Here is a 25716-nt window from a genome sequence, read left to right on the forward strand (position 1 = left end):
TGTAATTTAAAAGCTCGCAACATTTGTATAATGATTTCGATGGACTTTATACTTACTTTGAGCCTTCTGCTATCAATATGTATATTTATTCGTCGAGTCTTAGAACTTATTTATGTGTATGCATATGATTTTCGCACTACTCCGCTCGTGCCTATACTATGATGTCGTTTGCCGGATCCCGGGCCAGTTTTGTGGTCGTGCGCACTATGTTATATTCGGGAGTATGATGTGTTACGGTTCCCGAGGCCTCGCCATAGGGGCGGGTTCCGCTTATATACGGCGTTATGATGTGATATGATGTATGACATGTTCTGAGATTGTGATGTGATATGATGATACGATATGTTCGGAGATTGTACGGAGATTTGAAACCTTCTGAGGTATGATGTGTTGTGGCGCCAGCGTCGGAGTGGCGACCACGTTCCTGAGCCTTATGCATGATTTTTTTTTTGCATGATATATACATATACTTTTTGTACAGATTTTTATATACCCATTATGTATCCATATTCTGTACTACTCACTTTGGTTATGATTCAGATTTCTGTATTTCATGCTTTGCATACTCAGTACATATTTCGTACTGACCCCCTTTCCTCGGGGGGCTGTGTTTCATGCCCGCAGGTGCAGACGTTCGTTTTGGTGATCCTCCAGTATAGGATACATATTCTGCCACTTGGATTACTCCTTTTGATCTGGAGCTCATATTTTGGTACATATCTTCTGTTATCCACATTCTGTATATATATGACTATTTGGGTACGGCGGGGTCCTGTCCCGTCATATGCTCTGTTATGTTTTTGTAGAGGCCTGTAGTCATCTATGTGGGTCATGGGTCATGTTTGTTCGTTTGTGATTATGATCTGCGTCTTAATGCGGCCCCATATGCAATTATGGCCAAAACGGCCCATTTGTCTGTATATGTGTACATATCTGGCGACGCGTATTCCGCCAATCTATTGGATTTGGATATGATGTTTCTGTACGGGCGACCACTTAAGATGATATTTGTTTTCAGTATTTGGTTAAAATGAAGTATGTTAAGTTTGAATGAATTTTGATATGTCGATCTGGTACGCAAGTCTGTTTGGGTGTCCAAATAGGGCACCAGTCGCGGCCCACGGGGCTGGGTCGTGACAATGACTTTCTTTCTTCTCCATGAATCTATTTAGTTTCGGAAAGATATGAGCCTATATTCCTAAATAGCTACACAAGGTAATGAGTAAAAGTATATAAGTTCTAGATGTTCATGATATGATGTTCCTAATGCGTTAATGATGTCATTTATTGCTTACACTCACCTCATATATTACTCCCTTAAAGGTGAGGCAGGATGTTAATGAGTGCTCCATAAGGAAATCGGGAGATCACGACCTTCTGTCACCCCGATAAAGCATAGTTGTCCTTGAGTCTTTATGCATGCACTATGATGAGCATATTATGATGATGATATAACACCGCGCCTATTTGGCCGGGCTGTCACCGCTAAGGCGGGCAGCTATACACCATGGCCAGATGGCATGGGCAGACAGCACTAGTGGGTGGCATGAGATGATACCCCGGACGCGGGAGGCCTGGACGCAGGCTAATGATTATGACACCGATCTGATATGGATGGGCAGTTTGTATATTTATGCATATATAATATGATGATGATTTTGAGTAAGCCAGCATGCATCATTTCCTTTATATTTGACAGTCAGATACAGATGTTCCATGTTGCTGCTCCCTTTATTTCATCGATGTGATATTATTGTTTATGCCTCTCATATTCAGTACAATGTTCGTACTGACGTCCGTTTTCTTTGGACGCTGTGTTCATGCCCACATGTAGACAGGGAGGTGATCTTGATCCAGACTCGTAGGAGCTGTTAGCTGGTCGAGAGCACTCCATTGTTCCGGAGGTGCTTATGGTTATCCTTTTATGTACATGTATGTTTTGAGCACGACGGGGTCCTGTCCCGTCCATATGTCCAGTACTCTAGTAGAGGCTCGTAGATACGCAGTGTGGGTGGTATGGTCTCACGAGGTTGCTACCATGTATATATATATATATATATATATATATGTATATATTATTTCAATGACCAAAAGGCTTGTGCATATAAAGTATTATGTTTTGAATTGAAAAATGAATTTCCTTATGCTTTGAGTATAAAATCGATAAAAGAGCGGTTAATGAGTATGATAAGCAGTAGAATGAGGGGTGCTCGGTGGCTAGCCCCGGGTACCAGTCGCGGCCCCGGGTCGGGTCGTGACAGAAGTGGTATCAGAGCGGTTCAGTCCTAGGAAGTGTGTACGAGCCGTGTCTAGTAGAGTCTTGTTTATGGTGTGTTACGCGCCACACTAATAAACAATAGGCTACAGGGCATTTAGGAAAAACGACCATCTTTCTTCTTATGAGATCGTGCGATAGAGCCATGTATAAGATTCTATCCTCCCTAATAGTGTGTTGTGATTTCAGAAATGCCACCAATGGGAAAAGCTACAGCCGCCCAGAAGGGCAAGACTACGACAAACAGGCGAGTAGTGAAAGAGCCGCCAACGGATGTGGAAGAGGGCGAGTCACATAATGAGGGCTTATCTAATACTTTCTCCACCCTGCCCAACGTAGAAAAACCAGGAGGAGCTTCAGCTCCAGTTCCTCCACCGGTTGCTTCTGGTCAACAAGTGACCGAGGCCATCCACTTACTAACCCAGTTGGTTGCCGCCCAGGTACAGCGGCAAAATGCGGGCCCAAGTGATCGGTCAGCTAGTACCCGAGCCCGCGATTTTATGAGTTTGAATCCTCCGGAGTTTTTCGGGTCAAAGCCAAATGAAGACTCTCAAGGTTTTATTGATGAGATGTTGAGAATATTGAGAATTATTCATGCCTCCGAGACTGAATCCGTGGAGATGGCATCTTATAGACTCCGAGATGTGGCGGTATTGTGGTATAATAATTGGATAGCATCGAGAAAAGAGAATGCTCCTCCTCCCGTTTGGCAAGAATTCGTCGATGCCTTCATTAGCCATTATTTGCCACCCGATGTCTGCCGAGCCAGAGCGGATAGATTTCTAAATTTGAAGCAAGGAAATATGAGTGCCCGACAGTATAGCCTGCAATTTAATTCCTTGGCTAGGTATGCCCCGACTATGGTGGCCGATATGGGAGATACGGTACACAAGTTTGTGAGTGGTTTGGGGCCACATTTGTTCAAGGATTGTCTGACGGCTTCGTTATAAGAAGGGATGGATATTTCCCGAATACAAGCCCATGCCTAGAACTTAGAGGGACGACAGCCACCACCAAGAGGTGATCGTGATATTGATAGAAGGCAAAGAAAGAGGGCCAGATCTATGGGGGCAGACAGTGATTATAGAGGGGGATCTAGGCAGACTTATTCCCAACATTCAGGCCAGTCGATGACTAGTGCACCTCCTCGATTCACGGGTAGGAGATTTGATCGCTCATTTCTTTCAGGACAGGGTCAGAGTTCGAAGGCCTCGGATTCACAGTTCAGGGAAGATTATAGTCAGAGGAGACCCTCAGTACCGCGATGCAGCCAGTGCGGTAGACTACATTCCGGATAGTGTCGCCAAGGTTCGGATGCTGGCTATACCTGCGGCCAGGTTGGGCACATGATGCAGGATTGCCCGTCGACGAGCGGTAGAGTGGGGATTCAGCCTACAGGATCAGCAGCTGGCTCCTCTTCCAGCGGGCCGAGGTAGAGCCCGAGGGGGATTACCTACTTCAGGTGCCACTCATCCCCGTATATATGCTTTAGCCGGACGACAGGATCTTGAATCCTCCCCGGATGTGGTTATAGGTACACTGTCTATATTCTCCCGTGATGTATATGCATTGATAGATCCAGGTTCTACATTCTCTTATATTACGACATATGTTGCTGGTTGTATTGGGGTGCAACCTGAGCCAATTAAATCTTTTGAGGTATCTACTCCGGTTGGTGATCCCGTGATAGCTAGGCAAGTGTATAAAAATTATGTGATAGTGATATGTCATCGCCAAACTAAAGCTGATTTAGTTGAGCTTGAAATGTTAGAATTCGATGTGATTATGGGTATGGACTGGTTGGCCTCATGCTATGCTAATGTTGATTTCCGAATGAAAGTAGTTTGATTTCAATTTCCGGGAGAACCCGTGCTTGAATAGAAGGGTAATACAGCGTCTCCAAAAGGTAGGTTTATTTCCTATCTCAAGGCAAGAAAGATGATAGCCAAAGGCTACATTGATCATCTAGTCCGAGTTCATGACACCGAAGCGAAGTCACCGACTTTCCAATCTCTTCCGGTAGTAAATGAATTTCCAGATGTATTTCCAGATGAACTTTCAGGCCTTCCTCCAGAAAGAGAAATTGACTTCGCCATTGATGTGCTGCCGGACACCAAGCCTATTTCTATTCCTCCTTATCGAATGGCTTTGGCAGAATTGAAAGAGCTAAAGGCGCAACAAAAAGATTTGCTTGAAAAGGGGTTTATTAGACCCAGCTCATCGCCGTGGGGAGCACCAGTCTTGTTCGTGAGAAAGAAAGATGGTTCCCTACGAATGTACATCGATTATAGGCAGTTGAACAAGGCGACGATAAAGAACAAATATCCTCTCCCCAGGATTGATGATTTATTTGAACAGCTACAGGGTGCCAAGTGGTTTTCTAAAATATATTTGAGGTCAGGCTATCATCAAGTGAGGGTTAGAGAAGAAGATATTCCCAAAACAGCTTTCAGAACAAAATATGGCCACAGTGAATTCCGGGTGATGTCGTTTGGGTTAACCAATGCTCCGGCCATGTTCATGAATTTGATGAATAATGTGTTCAGGCCACTCTTAGACTTGTTTGTGATAGTATTCATTGATGACATTCTGGTGTATTATCGCACAGAATCAGAGCATGCAGATCACTTGCGTATCGTACTTGGAATTCTTCGAGCTCAAGAATTATATGCAAAATTTTCAAAGTGCGAGTTTTGGCTGAATTTCGAAACATTTCTGGGCCATGTTATTTCAGATGACGGTATTCGAGTTGATACTCAGAAAATTAAAACGGTAAATACTTGGCCAAGGCCTACGACACCTACATAAGTTCGTAGTTTTCTGGGATTGGCAAGTTATTATAGAAGATTCGTAGAGGGCTTTTCATCTATTTCAGCCCCATTGACGAAGCTAACCCAGAAGTCAACTAAATTTCAATGGAATGACGCTTGTGAGCGCAGTTTTCAAGAGTTGAAGGACAGATTGACCTCAGCTCCAGTCTTAACGCTTCCAGAAGGGGCAGATGGTTATGTGGTATACTGTGATGCTTCCGGTGTTGGGTTAGGATGTGTGTTAATGCAGCACGGTAGATTTATTGCTTATGCTTCGAGACAGTTGCGAAAGCATGAAAAGAACTATTCAACTCATGACCTCGAATTAGCTGCAGTTATTCATGCATTAAAGATATGGAGACATTACTTGTATGGTGTACATGTTGACATCTATGCCGATCATAAGAGTCTTCAGTACATTTTCAAACAGAAGACGTTAAATCTGCGACAAAGGCGGTGGTTAGAATTGCTGAAAGATTATGATGTGAATATTTTATACCACCCCGGAAAAGCAAATGTAGTAGCCGATGCGCTTAGCCACCGATCAATGGGTAGTTTATATGAAGTCCCTCCGGAAAGGAAAGAAATGATTCATGAGCTTTACCAGCTAGCCAATCTTGGAGTGCGCATAATTGATTCAGGTAGTATAGGGATTGGTATTAATGATCCCACAGTTTCGTCTCTGAATGTGGAAGTGAAAGAGCGTCAGTATGAAGATCCGCAGTTGAGCCATTATAGAGACACATTTCATGAAAAAGAGATATCTCCATTTAAAACTTCGATGGATGATGTCCTTAGATACCATGGCAGGTTATGTGTTCCGAATGTCGCAGAATTGCGCCGACGAATTCTGGAAGAAGCCCATTACTCTCGGTATTCTATTCACTCGGGTGCAACAAAGATGTATCACGATCTCAAATTGATATATTGGTGGGATGGCATGAAGATAGACATAGCAGAATTTGTAGCCCAATGTCCAAATTGCTAACAAGTAAAGATCGAGCATCAAAAGCCAGGAGGATTATTGCAAGTAATGGAAATCCCTACTTGGAAGTGGGAAGTTATCAATGTGGATTTTATTGTGGGTTTACCCCGTTCCTGAGGCAAGTATGATTCTATATGAGTAATTGTGGACAGATTAACCAAGGCATCTCATTTTCTTCCAGCAGGACCACATACTCAGCAGAAGATTATGCGAGGTTATATCTCAAAGAAATTGTGCGACTTCATGGTGTTCCATTATCCATTAATACAGATAAAGGAGCATAGTTTACAGACAAGTTCTGAAATTCCTTTTAAGAAGGTCTAGGTACCCAGGTGAAGCTTAGTACAGCATTTCATCCACAGATTGGTGGACAAGCCGAACGTACTATTTAAACTTTGGAAGATATGCTACGGGCATGTGTATTAGATTTTGGTGGCAGCTGGGATGATCACTTACCCCTTATTGAGTTTGCTTACAAAAATAGCTGCCATTCCAGTATCCAAATGGCTCCGTATGAAGCCCTATATAGAAGGAAATGTAGGTCCCCAATTGGATGGTTTGAAATAGGAGAGGTAAAGCTAATAGGCCCGAAATTGATTCAGCAAGCGGTAGAAAAAGTCAAAGTGATCCGGGATCGATTGTTGACAGCCCCAAGCCGCCAAAAATCTTATGCGGATAATCGCCGGCGAGATTTGGAATTTCAGGTTGGGTATTTTTGAAGGTGTCGCCAATGAAAGGGTGATGAGATTTGGCAAGAAAGGGAAATTGAGTCCCCGCTACATTGGACCCTATAGAATTATTCGTAAGGTGGGCCAAGTAGCCTATGAATTGGACTTACCTTCAGAGCTTGAACCAGTTCACCCAGTTTTTCATGTCTCAATGCTCCGCAAGTGTGTTGGAGATCCTACGAGGATTGTCCCAATGAGTGATGTGCAAGTGACATAAAAGCTAACCTATGAAGAAGTGCCTATTGCCATTCTAGACAGGCAAGTGCGAAGACTTCGAAACAAAGAAGTGGCTTCAGTTAAGGTCTTGTGGCGGAACAACAATCGAGAAGAGATGACTTGGGAAGAAGAGAGAAAATGAAATCCAAGTATCCACACTTATTCCAACCCCTAGGAGAGGTTCAAGATGAAACGCCGACAATATAAGGTATGTATGCAGTAAATGAAGTGTAATAATTAGAGTATCTGAACACCTCTATTTCCATCATTACTCAGATATTATGTCCCCTATCTTCGGGAGCTTTCGTAAGTCTTTCTTAGAGTTTTATTGTGTTGTAGCTCTGTGAGGAAGATTATTATGGGTTGTTGTGACAAGATGGTAGCGCCATATTACAGGGGAAACTCTGGCGAAATTGTTGTAGAATTCCTGAGTACTTAACATTCGAAGACGAATGTTCCAAAAGGGGGGAAGAATGTTACACCTCGGAACTTTGGGTTGCTGAGCGGTGAAGGGACTAACGTAAGTTAAGGTGAACATGATGTCCCTACAAGTAAGAAGGGATACTTAATAACTCTAATTAAGATTCCAAAGAAGTTAGAGGCAAGAGAGAAAAGTTCGTCAAATGAAACTTCACCGCAGTTCTGCGAAAGGGGGTTCGACGGTCGTTCTTTGCACCGTCGGATGAGTCGACGCTTCGTCGATTGTGCCGTAAAATTGAGCTGGAGCGAAGACCACTCGACGAACAGGTCGATGCTCCGTCGATCAGTTCGACGGACCGTTCTTCTCACCGTCGAATGAAAAGAAACGACAGATTGCTCACTGGAAATTTAACGACTTCGACGGCTAGATCGACGCTCTTCCGATCGCACCGTACATCTCGGTCGGGACTGAATTAATGAATTAATATAATGACCCATCCTTCATTTTATTTCATTTCATCTTCCACTCTCCTCTCTCCAAGAACCCTCTAGAACCTTCTCCATCATTCACCCACAAGAAACTAAAGGAAAACCAAGATTTACTACATCAAATCCATGAAATCAAGTGTATGAAACCCATTAAAAGTTCATCTAAGCCAAGAAAACTCAAGAGAAGTGAGTTAGGGTTTTGGTGCAAGAATAGAAGCTTCACTTGAGTTGTTCATCCATCGTCTAAGGTGAGTTTTATGACCCTTTTTTATGGTTTGAGTGGTTAAAAGTTGAAACACTTGGATTGTGGAAAGACATAGAAATTGGGTCATGAATGTGTGAATAGTGTCGTTGTTGAATAGTAGTTTGGGGTGGATGATGAATATTGATATGTTATGATTGTAAATATGTTATGTACGACATCTGGAATATGGAATAAGTATTATTTGTGAGAAAATGCAATAACGAGTTATAATTATAATTGTGGAGAAATCAAAGAGAAATGGTGAATTGTGGTAAGTGTAGATAAATGATGATTGTTGCTGCTATATTGTGAATGTTGTTATTAACGTTTGGGAGTTGAAATAGAATGTGGGAAAAGTAGTATAAACAAAGGAAGTGCTGCCCAATTTTCCCTAGAAATAGTGAAATGTTCTTATTGCCGAGTAACTAATGTTAATGCGATTCCTCTTGAACGTAGAAACGTGGGCACCAAAGGAAACCAAGTGAACAATAGATTAGCTAAGCGCAAAAGGTATGTGAGGCCAGTCCTTTCTTTCTATGGCATGAATCCTATAGCATGACTTTCTTTCTTCTCCATGAATCTCTTTAGTTCTGGAAAGATATGAGCCTATATTCCTAAATAGTTATACAAGGTAATGAGTTAAAGTATAGAAGTTCTAGAGGTTCATGATATGATGTTCCTAAAGCGTTAATGATGTCATTTATTGCTTACACTCACCTCATATATTACTCCCTTCAAGGTGAGGCAGGATGTTAATGAGTGCTCCATAAGGAAATCGGGGGATCACGACCTTCTGTCACCCCGATAAAGCATAGTTGTCCTTGAGTCTTTATGCATGCACTATGATGAACATATTATGATGATGATATAACACCGCGCCTATTTGGCCTGGCAGTCACCGCTAAGGCGAGCAGCTATACACCATGGCCAGATGGCATGGGCAGACACCACTAGTGGGCGGCATGAGATGATACCCCGGACGCGGGAGGCCTGGACGCAGGCTGTTGATTATCACACCGATCCGATATGGACGGGCAGTTTGTACATTTATGCATATATGATATAGTGATGATTTTGAGTAAGCCAGCATGCATCATTTCCTTTATATTTGACAGTTAGATACAGATGTTCCATATTGCTGCTCCCTTTATTTCATCGATGTGATATTATTGTTTATGCCTCTCATACTCAGTACAATGTTCGTACTGACGTTCGTTTTCTTTGGACGCTGTGTTCATGCCCACAGGTAGATAGGGAGGTGATCTTGATTCAGACTCGTAGGAGCTGTTAGCTGGTCGAGAGCACTCCATTGTTCTGGAGGTGCTTATGGTTATCCTTTTATGTACATGTATGTTTTGGGCACGACGGGGTCCTGTCCCGTCCATATGTCTAGTACTCTAGTAGAGGCTCGTAGATACGCAGTGTGGGTGGTATGGTCTCACGAGGTTGCTACCATGTATATATATATATATATATATATATTATTTCAATGACCAAAAGGCTTGTGCATATAAAGTATTATGTTTTGAAATGAAAAATGAATTTTCTTATGCTTTGAGTGTAAAATCGATAAAAGAGCGTTTAATGAGTATGATAAGCAGTAGAATGAGGGGTGCTCGGTGATTAGCCCCCGGTACCAATCGCTGGCCCCGGTCGGGTCGTGACATTTTGGAGTCATTTTGGTTCCGGACTCTCTTTCTTCTTCTTATTGACTATTGGGTTACCGGAGCCCATTTCCTTTTTCCTCTATACATTCTATTCATACAATCAGTAAAAGAAAAAAGGATAAGATTGAACGCATAAATTCCTATTTTGAGAGATCTGAGAAGCTCTTGAATTAAATCTGGTTGAATTCCACGAATTTTCAGTTCAAGAATGACATCTGATTTTATATTATTTCATTTTATTTGACAATCTCGACTTCATCTTCGTGTTTAAAGATCAGATCTGGAAGTACATCTAAATCGACGATGCATTTCACAAACTTATATTAAATCTTCATCCTCCTAAATCCTAAATCTAAGCTTGTAATAAAAAATAATATTTTCTCTGTTTCAATTTATGTGAATCGGCTTCCAGATTATGGGCCGGGTTAATGCAGTGGTTGAAATGACTAGAAAATGGCTCACAGATGCAATAGTGGATACTACAGAAGACAGAGGGGAAGTCTGGCCAGGAGCATCTACTGAAGCAGGTATTTACAGAGGACATTCATGTCATATGGATTGAGAGAAATAACAGGATTTTTCAGTCCAAAGATAAGGCATCAGAGAGTAGGCATGCATTTGTAATGTTAGAGCATCAGGTAGAGTGAAGCTACTGTTACAAAAGCTACACTATTAGCCATACTTATCTCTAGTCTCCACTAGTTTTGTAACGCAAAAGGCTCGTAAATATCCGCAACCTATTGAAAAAAGCTCATAAATATTTGTCTTCCACTTTTGGGTTTAAAAATACCTCTCCTTCCAACTTTTGGGTCTAAAAATACACTTAAGATTTGTTATTTGGCTCAAACATACCTCTCAAACTAACAGGTCAAATTTAACTCTTTTAAAAAGTCACATGACATTTTGTAATTGATCCACATTTAAATTTCAGAATAATTAAAACCCACCTAATTTTTAAAACCCACCCCATTGACTCGTTTTAAAGTAAATGATACAATCTTTTCTTCATTACTAATGATCACATTCTTATTCCACTTTTTTCTTATCATAAAATAATATACAAACTCCTGCACAAATTATGCAGGTAACAAATGTTATTATTATTTATTTTAAATATAGTAATGCTAAGTATTACGAAGGCAATATCGGAGAAAAAATTACAAAGGCAGGAGAAATAAATACTAAATTATAGTAGTGGGTGAAAATTGTTTACCCTCTCTAACTTTACTTTAAAAATCAAACTTCCGCCTTAACTATGAACAATAGACATTTCTTCCCTCCTTATCTTATGCAATGCCTTTTTTACCCTTAATATTTGGATTGTCCATCTATATAATATCTTTATTTATTATACATTATATTTTTATTTATTTTTCTTAAGCTTGGTATTTATATATTTTTATTTAAATTAACATTATAAGTAGAATATTACGTTTATGAATTTGTCACAAAATCTAAAGCTATTCTTTATGATTGTTTTTTTTTTTTAATATTACATGCATTAAGTATAATATATGTATATAGATGCATGTTTCAATTCTGTCTTATTCTATATTGTTTATATAGATAAACGACTTTTGTTTGTTAATAATGAAATACTTTCTAAATAGTAATTCAAAATTCATTTACAAATAAATATATATTCTTTTAGGAATTTGTCATTAAAATATACCTCTGTTACTATTAATTATTTTTGTATTATCTGCATTAAAATATGTTTATAAAGTTATTATTACCTGTTATTTTCACTCGTACAAAAAGATATTAGAATTATGATTATTATTAATAAAATTATTTTTTTATTCTACTCATTTATTTCATTATGGAACGTCATTATCTTATATACTCAATTATATTAGAATTTCTCTTTTTTTTTCATCGGGAAAATAATATTATATTTATTTTTTATAGAAAATCTATTACATAGACTGAAAAAATATCATGATTTTTAAAAAGTAAAGACTAATAATGTAAGGGTAAAATAGACAATTTAAAAAAATCAATTAGGATAAAGGAGGGAAAATGTCTATTGTTCAAAATTAAGGAGGGAGTTTAATTTTTAAAATAAAGTTGATGCGGGTAAATAATTTTTACCCTATTAGTAACTAGTTAATTTAACCGCGCTTCGCGCGGTATGAAAGATATCATTAAATTTAAAAATAATATTCTTATAAGTTTAGTCGTAACAAAATAAATGAAACTTTCTTGTATGTGCATGCACAGAGTGTGTGTGTCTATATTGATTAATTCACAAAGATAATATTTTCCTTGAAATTTGAGGTTATGTGGTCTGAGTTTTTCATTATCAACTTTTTCAAAAAAAGAAATTATGTAAGAAAACAATTAACCAAACACCTTTCTTTTATTTTATTTATGTAAGAAAAAACAGAAGTAGAGAATCCAGGTACTCTATGCACAAAATGATTCTCACTTTCCTTTTTTTTTTTTTTTTTTTTTTTGCCCCCCTTTACTTCATTATTGCAGGGAAACAAATTTTCTACTTGCTTTATTACATCCCAAAGAAACCTAGAACATTTTTTGAAAAGATAATGTAACCAAAGAGATATAGAACATAAGACAATGAAAGGAAAGAGAAAGATTATTTTGTGCATAAATTTATTTGAATAGGAAATCTATATCTATATCTATATTTTTATATTATTAAAAGCCAAGGATAAAAGCACCACATTAAGCCAAGTGGCAGTCTACAAAAAAGCCACATGCAATTAGTAACTAATTAGCTATTAACTGATAACTAGTTCGACCACGTGGCATAATTAGAAATAGTCACATATAACTTATTAAGTAATTAATTTAAGTGGCATGGTAAAAAAATAGACACGCAGTAAGTTTGGAATAAAATATTGGGCAATTCCAATAAATAATAATAATAATGATAATAATAAAAACTTATTAACTAATTAATTTAAGTGGCATAACAAAAAATATACACGTAGTAAGTTTTGAATAAATTTTGTTAGTTTAGAATTAATGTAGTTAATTTAAAGTTTGACTCATCCAACGTTTTATATATATTTCGGGTGAAATCTATATCTATATATTATTAAAAGCCAAGGATAAAAGCACCACATTAAGCCAAGTGGCGGTCTACAAAAAAGCCACATGTAATTAGTAACTAATTAGCTATAAACTAAAAATTAATTCGACCATGTGGCATAATTAGAAATAGTCACATATAAATTATTAAGTAATTAATTTAAGTGGCCTAAGAAAAAATACACACGTAGTAAGTTTTGAATAAAATATTGGGCAATTCCAATAAAATAATAATAATGATAATAATAAAAACTCATTAACTAATTAATTTAAGTGGCATAACAAAAAATAAACACGTAGTAAGTTTTGAATAAATTTTGTTAGTTTAGAATTAATGTAGTTAATTTAAAGTTTGACTCAATCCAACTTTTTACATGTATTTCGGGTGAAAATTTGTTTAAAGAATAAGCATACTTCCTATTTTAAAAAAAGAAAAACAAAAATAAAAGGATAAAATTAGAAAAAAGACCAAAAAAAAAAAAAACTAAAACAATTCCAAAGCCTTCACCCACGTAACTTCCCTATTCCCCATTTTCTCATGCATGAATCATGACCACACACGATGCATTTTGAGAGAAAAAGAAACTACTTTGAGTTTGAATTTGAAACTGCTTTGTGTTTTATCCTATTTATATGCCTCTTCCGTTTTTTTTTTCTTATCCCATTTTCTTTAAACTGCTATCCGATGTTTATTCTAGAAAACCATCTTTCAACAAAGTGATAAAATAAAGTTTCAGGTCTTCAATGTGAAAACTTTTGAAGCTTGGGTTCTAAGTATTCTTTTGGGATAACGAAATAGCTTAATGTTACTAAAACAAAACTAGGATCCTAAGATGCTTATTGTTTTTTCTCTTATGAGGCCGACGATGCTTATTGTTTCCAACGCCATAATTGTGTAGGGCGCATGGCATATAGAGCATTACTTGCAATAGCTTGATGATGAAGAAACTAAGAGTGATTCATTGGGCGGGTTCTATTGTATTAGAAAAAATTTACGTTGCAATAAGGACAAGCCTGTTTACCCCGAAATTGGGAAACCAATTGAATTTGTACGCGGGTATAGGATATGTGCTTGGATCTTGATATATATATTTGATAGCGGAAAATAAGTGTGTGAGTATTTGGTAATAAAACGGCTAGTAACAGTGATTTGCTTAATTTGCTACGGACATGAACGTTTAGAAGCCATGTTGAATACTTAATGGAAGAAACACAACGTAAATGGAAACAAACGCCCTCGGCCGGATCAGATATTGAGAGAGAGATTGAATATATGAGCTCTTCTATTATAAATGTTCTTGGAAGGTAAAAGATGTCAACCCTTACAAAGGAGGGGGATGTGCTCTATTTATAGTGTGACCTCCATGGGTCTCATATGATGTGAACTAATAAAATAATAGCAACAAGGACAGCTCTGCATGGATTTGGTGGGATTAGACTGACGGCGCCGTCTGACACACGCATGGTGGGCAGTTGACCAGGACAGGACGTTACTGGCGCGTGACCCGCATGCAACGGCCACCCGGACCAACGGCTACTCGGACCAACGGCCACACGGACCAACGGCTACTCGGACCAACAGCCACACGAACCAACGGCTACTCGGACCAACAGCCGTACGGACCGACGGCTATACGGACCAACGGCCACGAATGCTCGGGTCACCGGGCTTGGTCGTTCCAATGACGAAGAAGGCAGATCAGTCGGCCCCTCGCTCCACCGGTTTGCCTCGCATCCGATTTTTACCGTATACAGATAGCCCCACACTTCCCGGATCTCCGATCTATCGGAGTAACGGGGAGTGGATAACTTCGAAAACCGGTGGCCCTGTCAGCTCGTCGTTACCTTCGTATTTCTTCGTTTTGAATGTTTGCCATTTATTTTGGTCATGATCGTTGGTCCGTTTTAGGACAGGTCGACTCATAGTCGTTAATTCACCGTGCCCGTGGGACTTATCCGATGCTTCATAAGTTCAGATGTCTCCGAATTACGATAGGCATTTTCTTCAGGGTCGGTATTTTTTCATCCTTGGCAAAGTTTTTGATGTAGCAGTCCCCGTTTTGGGGGAATTTGCTGAGCTTTGGCTTGGGTCATTGTGACCTTGTCGCCTTTGTCGAATTTCGGGCACAATCCTCGATATAGAGTATGTGAGTGGGGCAGTGCCGGAATACGGCGGTTACCATCGGGGCGAAGTCCTTTTAACAGAAAGACACCCAAGATTTTGTTATACCAGCTTTTGATGACTTTGCGTTTGCAAAATGTTTGTACATATGAGAATTTTAATTCCTTCTGCCTTGTTGTAGTAAATGAAAAATGGGACACGATTCATTATGATCGTTTGGTCCTTACATCGGAGGCTATGGCCGGTGGCCGGGCCTTAGTTTTGCCGTAGCAAATGTTGAATGGGACACGATTCATTATGATCGTTTGGTCCTTACATCGGAGGTTGTGGCCAGTGGCCGGGCCTTAGTTTTGCCGTAGCAAATGTTGAATGGGACTCGATTCATTATGATCGTTTGGTCCTTACATCGGAGGTTGTGGCCGGGCCTTAGTTTTGCCGTAGCAAATGTTGGATGGGACACGATTCATTATGATCGTTTGGTCCTTATTTTGTTAAGTAACACGTTGTACTTGTTGCCTCATTAAAAACCTTGTCGAAAAACCCATTTTGGGACAAAACCGTACTAAGGAAAAGAGTGCAACACGCGTTTTCAGACCTAGATCCTAACTTTATCCGGTACTTGACTTCCTGCAAAAAAGAAAAAGGTTAAACATGAGGTGTCCATACCTTAGCAGTAATATCCCTTCAAATGAGCCACGTTCCGGTTGTTGCACAATCGCTGCCCGTCCACGGATTCCAGCTGACACGAACCTTTGCTCGTTACCTTAGTTATCTTGTACGGTCTTTCCCAGTCCGGACCCAGTTTTCCTCCGTTGGGATTCTTGGTGTTCAAGGTATCTTTCCGAAGCACCAAGTCCCCAACTTAGAAATGTCAAAAATTGGTTCTCCGATTGTAGTGCCTTCCCATTCTCTGCTTCTGGGTTGCAATACGGACCAACGCATTTTCGCGAAGTTCATCTGTGAGATCGAGTTTCACAGCCGTGGCCTCCTCGTTTGACTCCTCGGTGGTATACCTGAACCGGGGACTGGCCCGTTTATCACCCCCGCCCGGAGAAATGACTCGGGCCATCCCTTGATTTTTTCGACCTGAAGCTTGGTTTTCGAGAGTATGGCCGATACCTTTCCCTCGATGGTCCGGCCTCCGGTTCGTAATTCTTTCGTGATCTCTCCGAGCTTTTGTCCATTTTTTCGGGCCCCGGGGGAAGATCGAGTTGGTCATCCTCTATCCGAATTTTGACTCGTATCGGTTATGGACATCCGCCCAGGTCACAGCCTCGTATTCCAGCAAGCTTTCCTTTAATTTGAACGAAGCCGTCGAGCTCTGAACATTGAGCCCCTTTGTGAAAGCTTGTGCGGCCCATTCCTCCGGAACCGGGGGGAGCTCCATTCGTTCCCTTTGGAACCGGTTGACAAATTCACGCAATAGCTCCTTGTCTCTTTGGAATATACGGAAAATATCCGCCTTTCGAGCCTGCACCTTTTTGGCTCCTGCGTGTGCTTTTATGAAGGCACCGGCGAGCATTTCGAAAGAAGTGATTGAATGCTCGGGCAGATGATCGTACCAAGTCAATGCTCCTTTTGACAGAGTTTCCCCGAACTTTTTCAGCAACACGGATTCGATTTCATCATCTTCCATATCATTGCCTTTTATAGCACAGGCGTATGAGGTCACGTGTTCGTGAGGGTCCGTTGTGCCGTCATATTTTTGGATATCCGGCATTTTGAACCTCTTCGGGATCAATTTCGGAGCGACACTCGGAGGAAAAGGCCTCTAGATGTACCTCTTTGAATCCGGCCCTTTAAAAACAGGCGGAGCCCCCGGGATTTGATCCACCCGGGAGTTGTATGTCTCCACCCTTTTTTCGGTCGAGTCCACCCGCTTCGCCAACGTTTCGAACATTCTCAGAACCTCGGTGGATGGACCAGCTCCGGAGCCATTGCTTTCAACCATCCGTGCCTCATCTCTTCTGGGTTCAGCAACACTCTTCGCCTTTTCCGGGGTCGTTTTGCCTCTTCCGTTTTGCAGCTGGGCTATTGCGATTCCCTGTTCGGCAATCGCCGCTCTCTGTTCCTGCAACATTTCAAAAATTAAACGCAAGTCAATATTATCATTCGGGGTATCCGGTTCTTTCCGAACTTGTGTCCTGGACAAAGTAATTGAATTGTTAGTATTTAAAGGGTCAGTGGGGTTTGGCAATCCTCGTGGCCGGCTGCCTTCATTTTCAGCCACGATCTCGTTGTTGTTGACGTGACCAGATTGCCCACTGTTAGCCATTTGGTCTGTTTCTTCCGAGACGGACAACAGATGTTTCCGATTTTGATGGGTAAGATAGAGATCAAGATCAAAGACCACTATTATCCTAGCCCCACGGTGGGCGCCAAACTGTTTACCCCGAAATTGGGAAACCAATTGAATTTGTACGCGGGTATAGGATATGTGCTTGGATCTTGATATATATATATTTGATAGCGGAAAATAAGCGTGTGAGTATTTGGTAATAAAACGGCTAGTAACGGTGATTTGCTTAATTTGCTACGGACATGAATGTTTAGAAGCCATGTTGAATACTTAATGGAAGAAACACAACGTAAATGGAAACAAACGGCCTCGGCCGGATCAGATATTCAGAGAGAGATTGAATATATGAGCTCTTCTATTATAAATGTTCTTGGAAGGTAAAAGATGTCAACCCTTACAAAGGAGGGGGATGTGCTCTATTTATAGTGTGACCTCCATAGGTCTCATATGATGTGAACTAATAAAATAATAGCAACAAGGACAGCTCTGCACGGATTTGGTGGGATTTGACTGACGGCGCCGTCTGACACACGCATGGTGGGCAGTTGACCAGGACAGGACGTTACTGGCGCGTGACCCGCGTGCAACGGCCACCCGGACCAACGGCCACACTGACCAACGGCTACTCGGACCAACAGCCACACGGACCAACGGCTACTCGGACCAACAGCCGTACGGACCAACGGCCACGAATGCTCGGGTCACCGGGCTTGGTCGTTCCAATGACGAAGAAGGCAGATCAGTCGGCCCCTCGCTCCACCGGTTTGCCTCGCATTCGATTTTTACCGTATACAAAGCCTTCTTTAGGTTCCACAATCTATTCAAAGAAGTTGCGATCGCGAATATCTGTTGTTGATATGAATGTGAGTTCTCATATCAAGTTGGGGGCAAGAGTTTATTGTTTATAAAAGGTTAGGCTCTGCTTTCTCGATGAATGTCTTTAATTTTGGTGAAGAATTTTTTTTTATTAATCTCCACTCTGAACTTACAATATTTGACCTCTCACCTATACATATAGTCTATTTGCTGGCAGTTGAACCTACATCTTACTTGCTAGCTCAGTAGGCATTCGATCCACTTTTTCTCCCTATCACATTGTTTCCTCGACAAGAAGTCTTCCCTTAGCATCCTGCACTCATCTTTTATTTGTTTAACCAAGCTGGTTGGTCTGGAGTTTTGCGTTCCCATAGTGTTGTATTCCTTGCTTGCCATATACGATATACCAGTGCCCCTGCTATGGCTATGACCAGTTCCCGACACACTTTCCCTTTGGTGCTTCTTGCTAGCCTCTTCCATATATCCACCACCTCTGTGTTAACTATCCCTTTCCCCAGCCAATCCAATATTTCCCGAATACATTGACCTGAAAAAGGACATTCAAAAAATAGGTGGTCGACAGATTCGATCCCAACTCTTGTTATCCAGGCCAATTCCCATTCGAAACAGCCGCTCTTTAGTTTGGATTCGCCTATGCATTTCCAACCAACATATAAAACTGTGTTTAGGTACGTTCCCTTTGTTCCATACCCACCTCCACCATGGCCAGTTCTCGCCTTCTCCCATTCACCATTTGTAGTCACTATGTATCGTGTATTTACCTGAAGCAGTCAGCCACCCATTCTGGACATACCCAGGTCCGAAGAGAGTACTCATATTACAAACTTTTTTCCAGTACCAGCAGCAATCTTGGGGATATGCATAGTCCCACCATTCAGCGTCATTCAAGTAAATTTGGTGGATCCATTTGACCCACAAGTCATCAGCTTTTTGTGCAATATTCCACACATATTTACCGATCACAGCTTCATTCCATTTTATACAATCAGTAATCCCTAGCCCCCCCTCTCTTTTGGGTTTACATACCAAGTCCCAAGCTATAAGTGGGGGTTTAGCCGTATGCACCTTCCCCTCCCATAGGAAATTCCGACATATTGCTATTATCCCTTTCATAACTAGCTTAGGTAAGATGAAGATGGATGACCAGTAGCTATGGACATGTAGCAGGACAGCATTGACCAACAGTGCCCTGCCCGCGTATGATAAGTGTCGTGAGCCCCAGCATTTTACCCTGGCTGTAAGTTTGTCGATAAGTACTTCACAATCCATTTTCGATATCTTTTTTGCAGATATAGGAACTCCCAGGTATCTAAAGGGAAGTGTCCCTCTTGAGTAACCTGATAAGTCACAAATGTCCGCTATGCAGTGGGCCGACATGTTAGCACAGAAAATACTTGATTTTTAATTTTAGTCAGTTGCATCTTTTCTGACTTCATTCTTTACATATCCCAATTTTATTCATGTGAAAAATCACCGGCGACTAAAATTGGTGAGGTTTTCATTAATACTATTATTGTCCACTATATATTAATTTGTTATTGTTATTTTAATTAATTTTATGCAATTTACTTACCGAGGTTGTCACTTGAAAATAATTACTTAAGAATCTTAAGATATTTTCTCCAGCAGATTTAGCTTATTCAAATATGAGTGAGTTCCATGGATCATTGCTTTTTTAAAATGTGTTGCAGAATAATGATTGTTGAGAGCAAGGATGTGTCTCTTGGTTGTTGATGAAGCACACTGCATTTCAGAATAAGGTCACGACTTCAGGTTAGACCTCTACTACATTTTATGTTTCATTTTGGCGTTTGATTCTTTCATGCATTCATTAGTCCATTTGGCATGGATTTTAGCAATAAGTATTATTTGAGTATCTTTCTTGTGTTTTGTTATGCTGCTTCAAAAAAAAAAAAATCAAATGTAAAAATACTAATATTAGTGGCAAAAAGATCAATCAATCTCAAGAATATTTGAATTTGAATTAAAAGATAAAACTATTTGAATTTGAGAAAAATATTAGGACAATGTTTAAAAGAATTTGAAAAGAAAAAAACTAGCATTGAAAACTAACGCCTTTAATTTTCTTCTTTCATTTTTTGAGCTAATTAATTGAGTAATTATTTAGGCATTTTTAGACTTTTTAAATTAGTATAAATCAGAAAAATAATGAGAAATAGGCAAAAAAAGGAGAAAAAAGATAAATATGATTCTAGGTCATAGAAAGGTGTCACATCACCTTGTCTATGCGTAGCTTTATATTATATATAGATATGCACCTTTCCATTTTCCCTTAGCCTTTATAATTTTTTTAAAAAGTATTTGAAGACATCATAGTGCAAATCACATTATGAGTTCTGCAGTTCTGCTGTATTGGTCATGTAGTGTACTATTAGTCTTAATGGCAATCGAAGATACAGTGTAATCAACGATGTTGACCTATTATGCGTGGAGAGGCAATGTGCTTACCAGTGAGATTTTGAATATAAAAAGGCAAATAAAAAGAATAATGAATGAGCATTACACATTATCGTAAGATGGAATATCCATTTACTAACCATCATGATGTACCCATGTTATGCATTTCTGCCAACAAAGTCCTAAACTGCGACTTAAGATACTTCGACCTTTACTTTCAATTTTTTTTTTCCGTCTTTGACATCCTATGAATTTTTTTTTCCCTAAGTATAATGCTTTTATCCTTTTAAAAGCACTTCAATTTCGAGAAAATCATTTATCACATCAGACGTCTTCTTTCTCTTGATGAGAAGTCCAAAGCCAAGTGAATCATGCATTAAAATATGGGCTGATTGTAATCTCTAATTTTTAAATTGCTTCATGTTTTGTCCTTCCCTCCTCGTGAACCAATTTCTTCTAAGCACGATATAAATGTGTTGATGGAGTTAATCCTCTAGCGGCTTCTAAGCTAAAGAAATAATAAAATATTAATTTATTTGAAAAAAAAAAAACTTATCTTTGATGCAATTATTGACATGCTTTAATATTCATGTAATCAGTTCCTATGACATGTCTTACACAAAAGTGTCATAAAAATGTGGAACATAGCGACAACTAGAAGAGAACAATTTTATTCATATCTAAAACGTGCAACTAGTAAATACATCTGCTGCTTATACTAAGCTCTATAAATTCAAGCTTTAAAAATAGACTAAAAGATACACAACATAACAAAACACTCTCCAACATGAAGTCCATTTTCAGCTTCCTCTTGCTTACTACTTTCTCTTTGGTTCCCTTTGTGGCCTTTTCATCAACTTTCACTTCCGACGATCCCATTGTCCTGCCCACTACTACTGAGGACGACATTAATGTTCTTCCTGAAGTGCTTGACATGGACGGCCAACCACTCAAGACCGGTGAGCCGTACACTATTCTCAATACTCTTTTTGGCGGCGGAAGTGTAGCCTTAGTCAATATTGGAAACACCAGATGCCCAAACGCCATCGTCCAGAAAGGCGAATTAGAAAAAGGCACGCCTTTGACATTTTTTACTAAGAAGTCGCGCCCGACACCTTTTGATGTCGTCCATGAAATGAATGACATTGATATCATGTTCACAGTTGCAACTTCAAGCTGTATTAACGAAACTGTTTGGAAAGTTGGTAATCCCGATAGGTTTGTGGTAACTGGTGGTACCCTAGGAAACAATTTTTTCAAGATTGTGAAAGCGGAGACTAAACCAGGTTCTTACCACTTAAGGTATTGTCTTGGTGCTACGTTTCTGTGTCTCAATGTGGGCTTGACCCGTAATAATCGTCTGGCTCTCAATAACCAGCCTATTCCATTTGGCTTCGTTAAGCACCAGAAGACTGATGCATAGTTATTTTGCGGATAATTATGCTTAACCTAGCTTTCTAAATAATGTGGATCGATCTATCTCTTGTCTTGTATTTTCGGTATTTCGCTCTATGTAATACTGCTTATGAAGTATATATGAATAAAGAAGCTAGGTTTTTAATTTATTAATTCCCCCTTCCAAATTACTCCCTCCGTTCTGTTTTACTAATTGGCCCGACTTGACACTCCCCTTTAAAAGCTACTCATATATATTATGCGTTTGTTTTTACTGAGGGCTCGTTTGGTACGAGGGATAAGCATAAATAGTTCTGGAATTATATTTGAGATGAGTTTATCTCATGTTTAGTTGGATTAGTTATTCCGAGATTGTAGTGTTATTTTATCATAGTAGGAGGGTGAAATAACTAATCCCAAAATAACTAATCCCAAGATAAGTTATCCTGCGATAACTTGTTTCCAACCAAACGACCCCTAAGAGAATAATAAGTCCTTGAATTTGATAGAGAAGCCTTGTGGACAGTTGTGGTTAGGGGTGTACATGGACCGGGTTGGTTCGGATTTTTTAAAGACCAAACCAAACCAATTGCATCGGGTTTTTAAATCTATACACCAAACCAAACCAACAAAAGTCGGGTTTTTCAACCTCGGGTTTTCTCGGTTTTTTCGGGTTGCTCGGGTTTTTCGGGTTTTTTTCCAGTAAAGTCTTCATACAAAACATATAACTTGTACTTCAAATATTTCTTTAGTCCTAGTAAGATACGACTATCTAATTAAGATATTTATTAAGAAAATAACACAAAACGTGATGAGAGATGACATTGTACTAAAATATTCAACGAAAAAAATTAATGAAATTGCATAAAATAAAATTTTCATAATCTAAAAGTACTAAGTCATGCTACAATAAATACAACTATTTTATAAGGCATGTAGAAAATGATCATAATCTTAGGGGTCGTTTGGTTCAAAAACAAATTACGCTGGGATAAGTTATGCTGGGATTAATTATGTTGGGATAAGTTATGCTGAGATTAGTTATTCTGGAGTTATTTTTTATTGATTGTTTGGTATGTTGGACTAAAAGTATTATACATTGGATAATTTCTAAAAAGAAGAGGTTTCTTCCTTATCCCGGGATAACTTATCCTGGGATAACTTATTCCACCCTGTGGCAGGTATAAGTTATTCCAGCACTATCTCCGGGGATAACTTATCCCATGATTACTAACCAAACGAGGGATAAGAAATTGCTAAATTCTTATCCCAGGACTATTTATGTTTATCCTTCATACCAAACGACCCCTTAAAGTACTAAGTCATGTTAAAATAAGTACGGCTAATAAGTATTAATTACATGCCTAGATATTAAAGAAAAAAATAAAATTAAGTTATGTATTTTCACTTTCTAAACTAATATAAAACTAAAGAATAGATATCAAAATTATTGTCATTCCAGTGTTAGATATGAATTTCTTCTATTAGCATTAGTATTGATTTGATTTTTGTTGAGTTTTATTTGAGTTACTAATATCATTGAGCGATAAAACTTATTAAACCATTCAAAATTCTAATTCCAAGCTTGAAATAATATGTTAAAAGATAAAAAACTATGAAAACGTTAAAGAAACATTTATAAATTACATTATAAATAAATATTTCTATGTATAAAATATGTTTGAAATTTTATAAATGTAAAGTCGGGTTGGTTTGATTCGGTTTGACTTTTTTTAGCTAAAACCAAACCAAATCAATAGTGCTCGGGTTTTTCTTTTTAAAACCAAACCAAGTCAAACCAAACCACTAGTCGGGTTTTTTTCTCGGTTTTATTCGGATTATCGGTTTGGTGCGGTTTGTCGGTTTGCTTTGTACACCCCTAGTTGTGGTAGAGGCATAATAAGTCTCTTGATTTGCTAAAATGTACAAAATAAAAGAAATTTTACTTTTTAGTATAATGGACAATTAAAATGAAATACAGGGGAGTATTAATCATCTCTCTCCACATTGACTCACAAGATGCTAAGATTATTGAAATACTTTAGTCATGTAAGCAGTGGCGGAGACGGTATTTATATTAAGGGAGGAATTAGGAGGGGCATGGAACGGGTAATTATTTTGTATTTTCGGGGCATATTTTTGTGCGGATTGCCCTTCAAAAGCATCGGTCTTTAATTTTTGCCCCTAAAATTGGTGGTCTTTAATTTTTGTCTTTCGCCTAATACCCCAAGGTTCTAGGTTCAAACTCCAGCTTAGTAAAAACAAAAACAAAAAAAAAAAAGAAATTTCGCAAGGCAGAAGTTTGGATTCGCAAGACAGAGTTCAAAACTCTACCTCAGGCAGTATTTTGAATGCAAAACTCTACCTGCATGCAAAACTCTGCCTGAGGCCTAACTTTGTTCAAAACTCTGCCTTGAAAAAAAAAATTGACTGAACTGGGGTCAAATCCTAAACCTCATAATATTAGGTGAAGGGTAAAAATTAAAGACAACCAATTTGAGGGACAACAATTAAAGACCAATGTCTTTAAAGGGTAATCGTGCAAATGACTCTTTTAGGGGTATGGTGTTGTTTTTCCTAACTTAAAACTCTGTATATAAGGGGAAATGAATGCTTTTTGTAGTCCTGACAGGCTATATTTGTCATTTACTAAAGTTCCAAATAGAAATTTCATTATTTCTCTGCTTACACTTGTTGCAACAATTACCTTTGCCTTGCATATTCCCACCTTTTGCCCTCACTAATTTCTTAATACCACTGCCACTTGGACCTTCCTAATTGGTGAGTTGTTTGACTTTTTGTGATCTCTTTTTGAGCTTTATTACGTTACTGTGATATTATTTGTCCTTATTCTTGTAAAATTGCAGAAACTTTGCAACAAAATTATCTCTTTCAATTAGTGCTACATTTGAACATGTGTCATCTTATGCGCTTACATCTGTCCTAGTTCAATTTTAATTATAGTTTTAATTTTTTTTTTACTTTATTTGCTTTAATTATTACTTCCTCTGTCCCAATTTATGTGGCATAATTAGAATTTTGATATTCAAACTTCTAAATTTTGATCGTGCATCCAAATATAGAAACTTTAAGTTTTTTTTGAAATAAAATTTATATATTTGAAAACTACGTAAAAAGTACTATAAATTACAATAATTAACAACTTAAAATATTTAAAAGGCATATAAAAAAAATTCGATAAAAGAAAACTTGATTGACTATCGAAATTCTCATATATTGAACGGAGGGAGTATTTATTTTTACTCTTATAAGATTATTAAGTAATCTCTTTATATACTACACATGATAAATTTATCGAGTTCTTATATGATAAGCTTACTTTAGTAATGACTTTAGGTTAAACAATTATAGTTGTGAATGTAGTTTTGTGGTGTTTATTGATTTCATCTTAAAATCGTTGAACAAACATACTTGGTTCCAACCTATAGAATTAGTTGAGTCTTGAGAGATAATTTCAATAGAAATAAAAATACTCAAAGCGATAAAGGAAAATAAAGAAGAAAACTTGTAAATAAAATGATTAGCTTCGTTAAACACTCTTGCTTATAGCGGTATCGTTTTAATTATTCTTGAATACTGAAATATCTTTCTATGATAAGTTGGTTAGTCAATACTGATTTAATTCAGAAAAATGATTAATCAAGCATATAGTAAAGCTCAAGTCGAATTATTGAGGATTATTATATCCTACATTTGCATTTGCTCGAAATAAAATGAAAAAACTCTAAAGTAA

At 38.6% G+C, this 25716-nt stretch overlaps 1 protein-coding gene across 1 annotated transcript; it reads left to right on the forward strand.

Moving 5' to 3' along the window:
• Window positions 1-21310: 21310 nt before the first annotated feature.
• On the forward strand, window positions 21311-22136 carry LOC132634160 (cysteine protease inhibitor 8-like). Its single transcript, XM_060350454.1, has one exon. It carries the CDS (start codon window positions 21355-21357, stop codon window positions 21988-21990), a length of 636 nt encoding a protein of 211 aa, XP_060206437.1. The 5' UTR covers window positions 21311-21354; the 3' UTR covers window positions 21991-22136.
• The last annotated feature ends 3580 nt before the right edge of the window (window positions 22137-25716 follow it).

The sequence above is a fragment of the Lycium barbarum genome, chromosome 3 (genome assembly GCF_019175385.1).
Source record: "Lycium barbarum isolate Lr01 chromosome 3, ASM1917538v2, whole genome shotgun sequence".
Classification (NCBI taxonomy): domain Eukaryota; kingdom Viridiplantae; phylum Streptophyta; class Magnoliopsida; order Solanales; family Solanaceae; genus Lycium; species Lycium barbarum.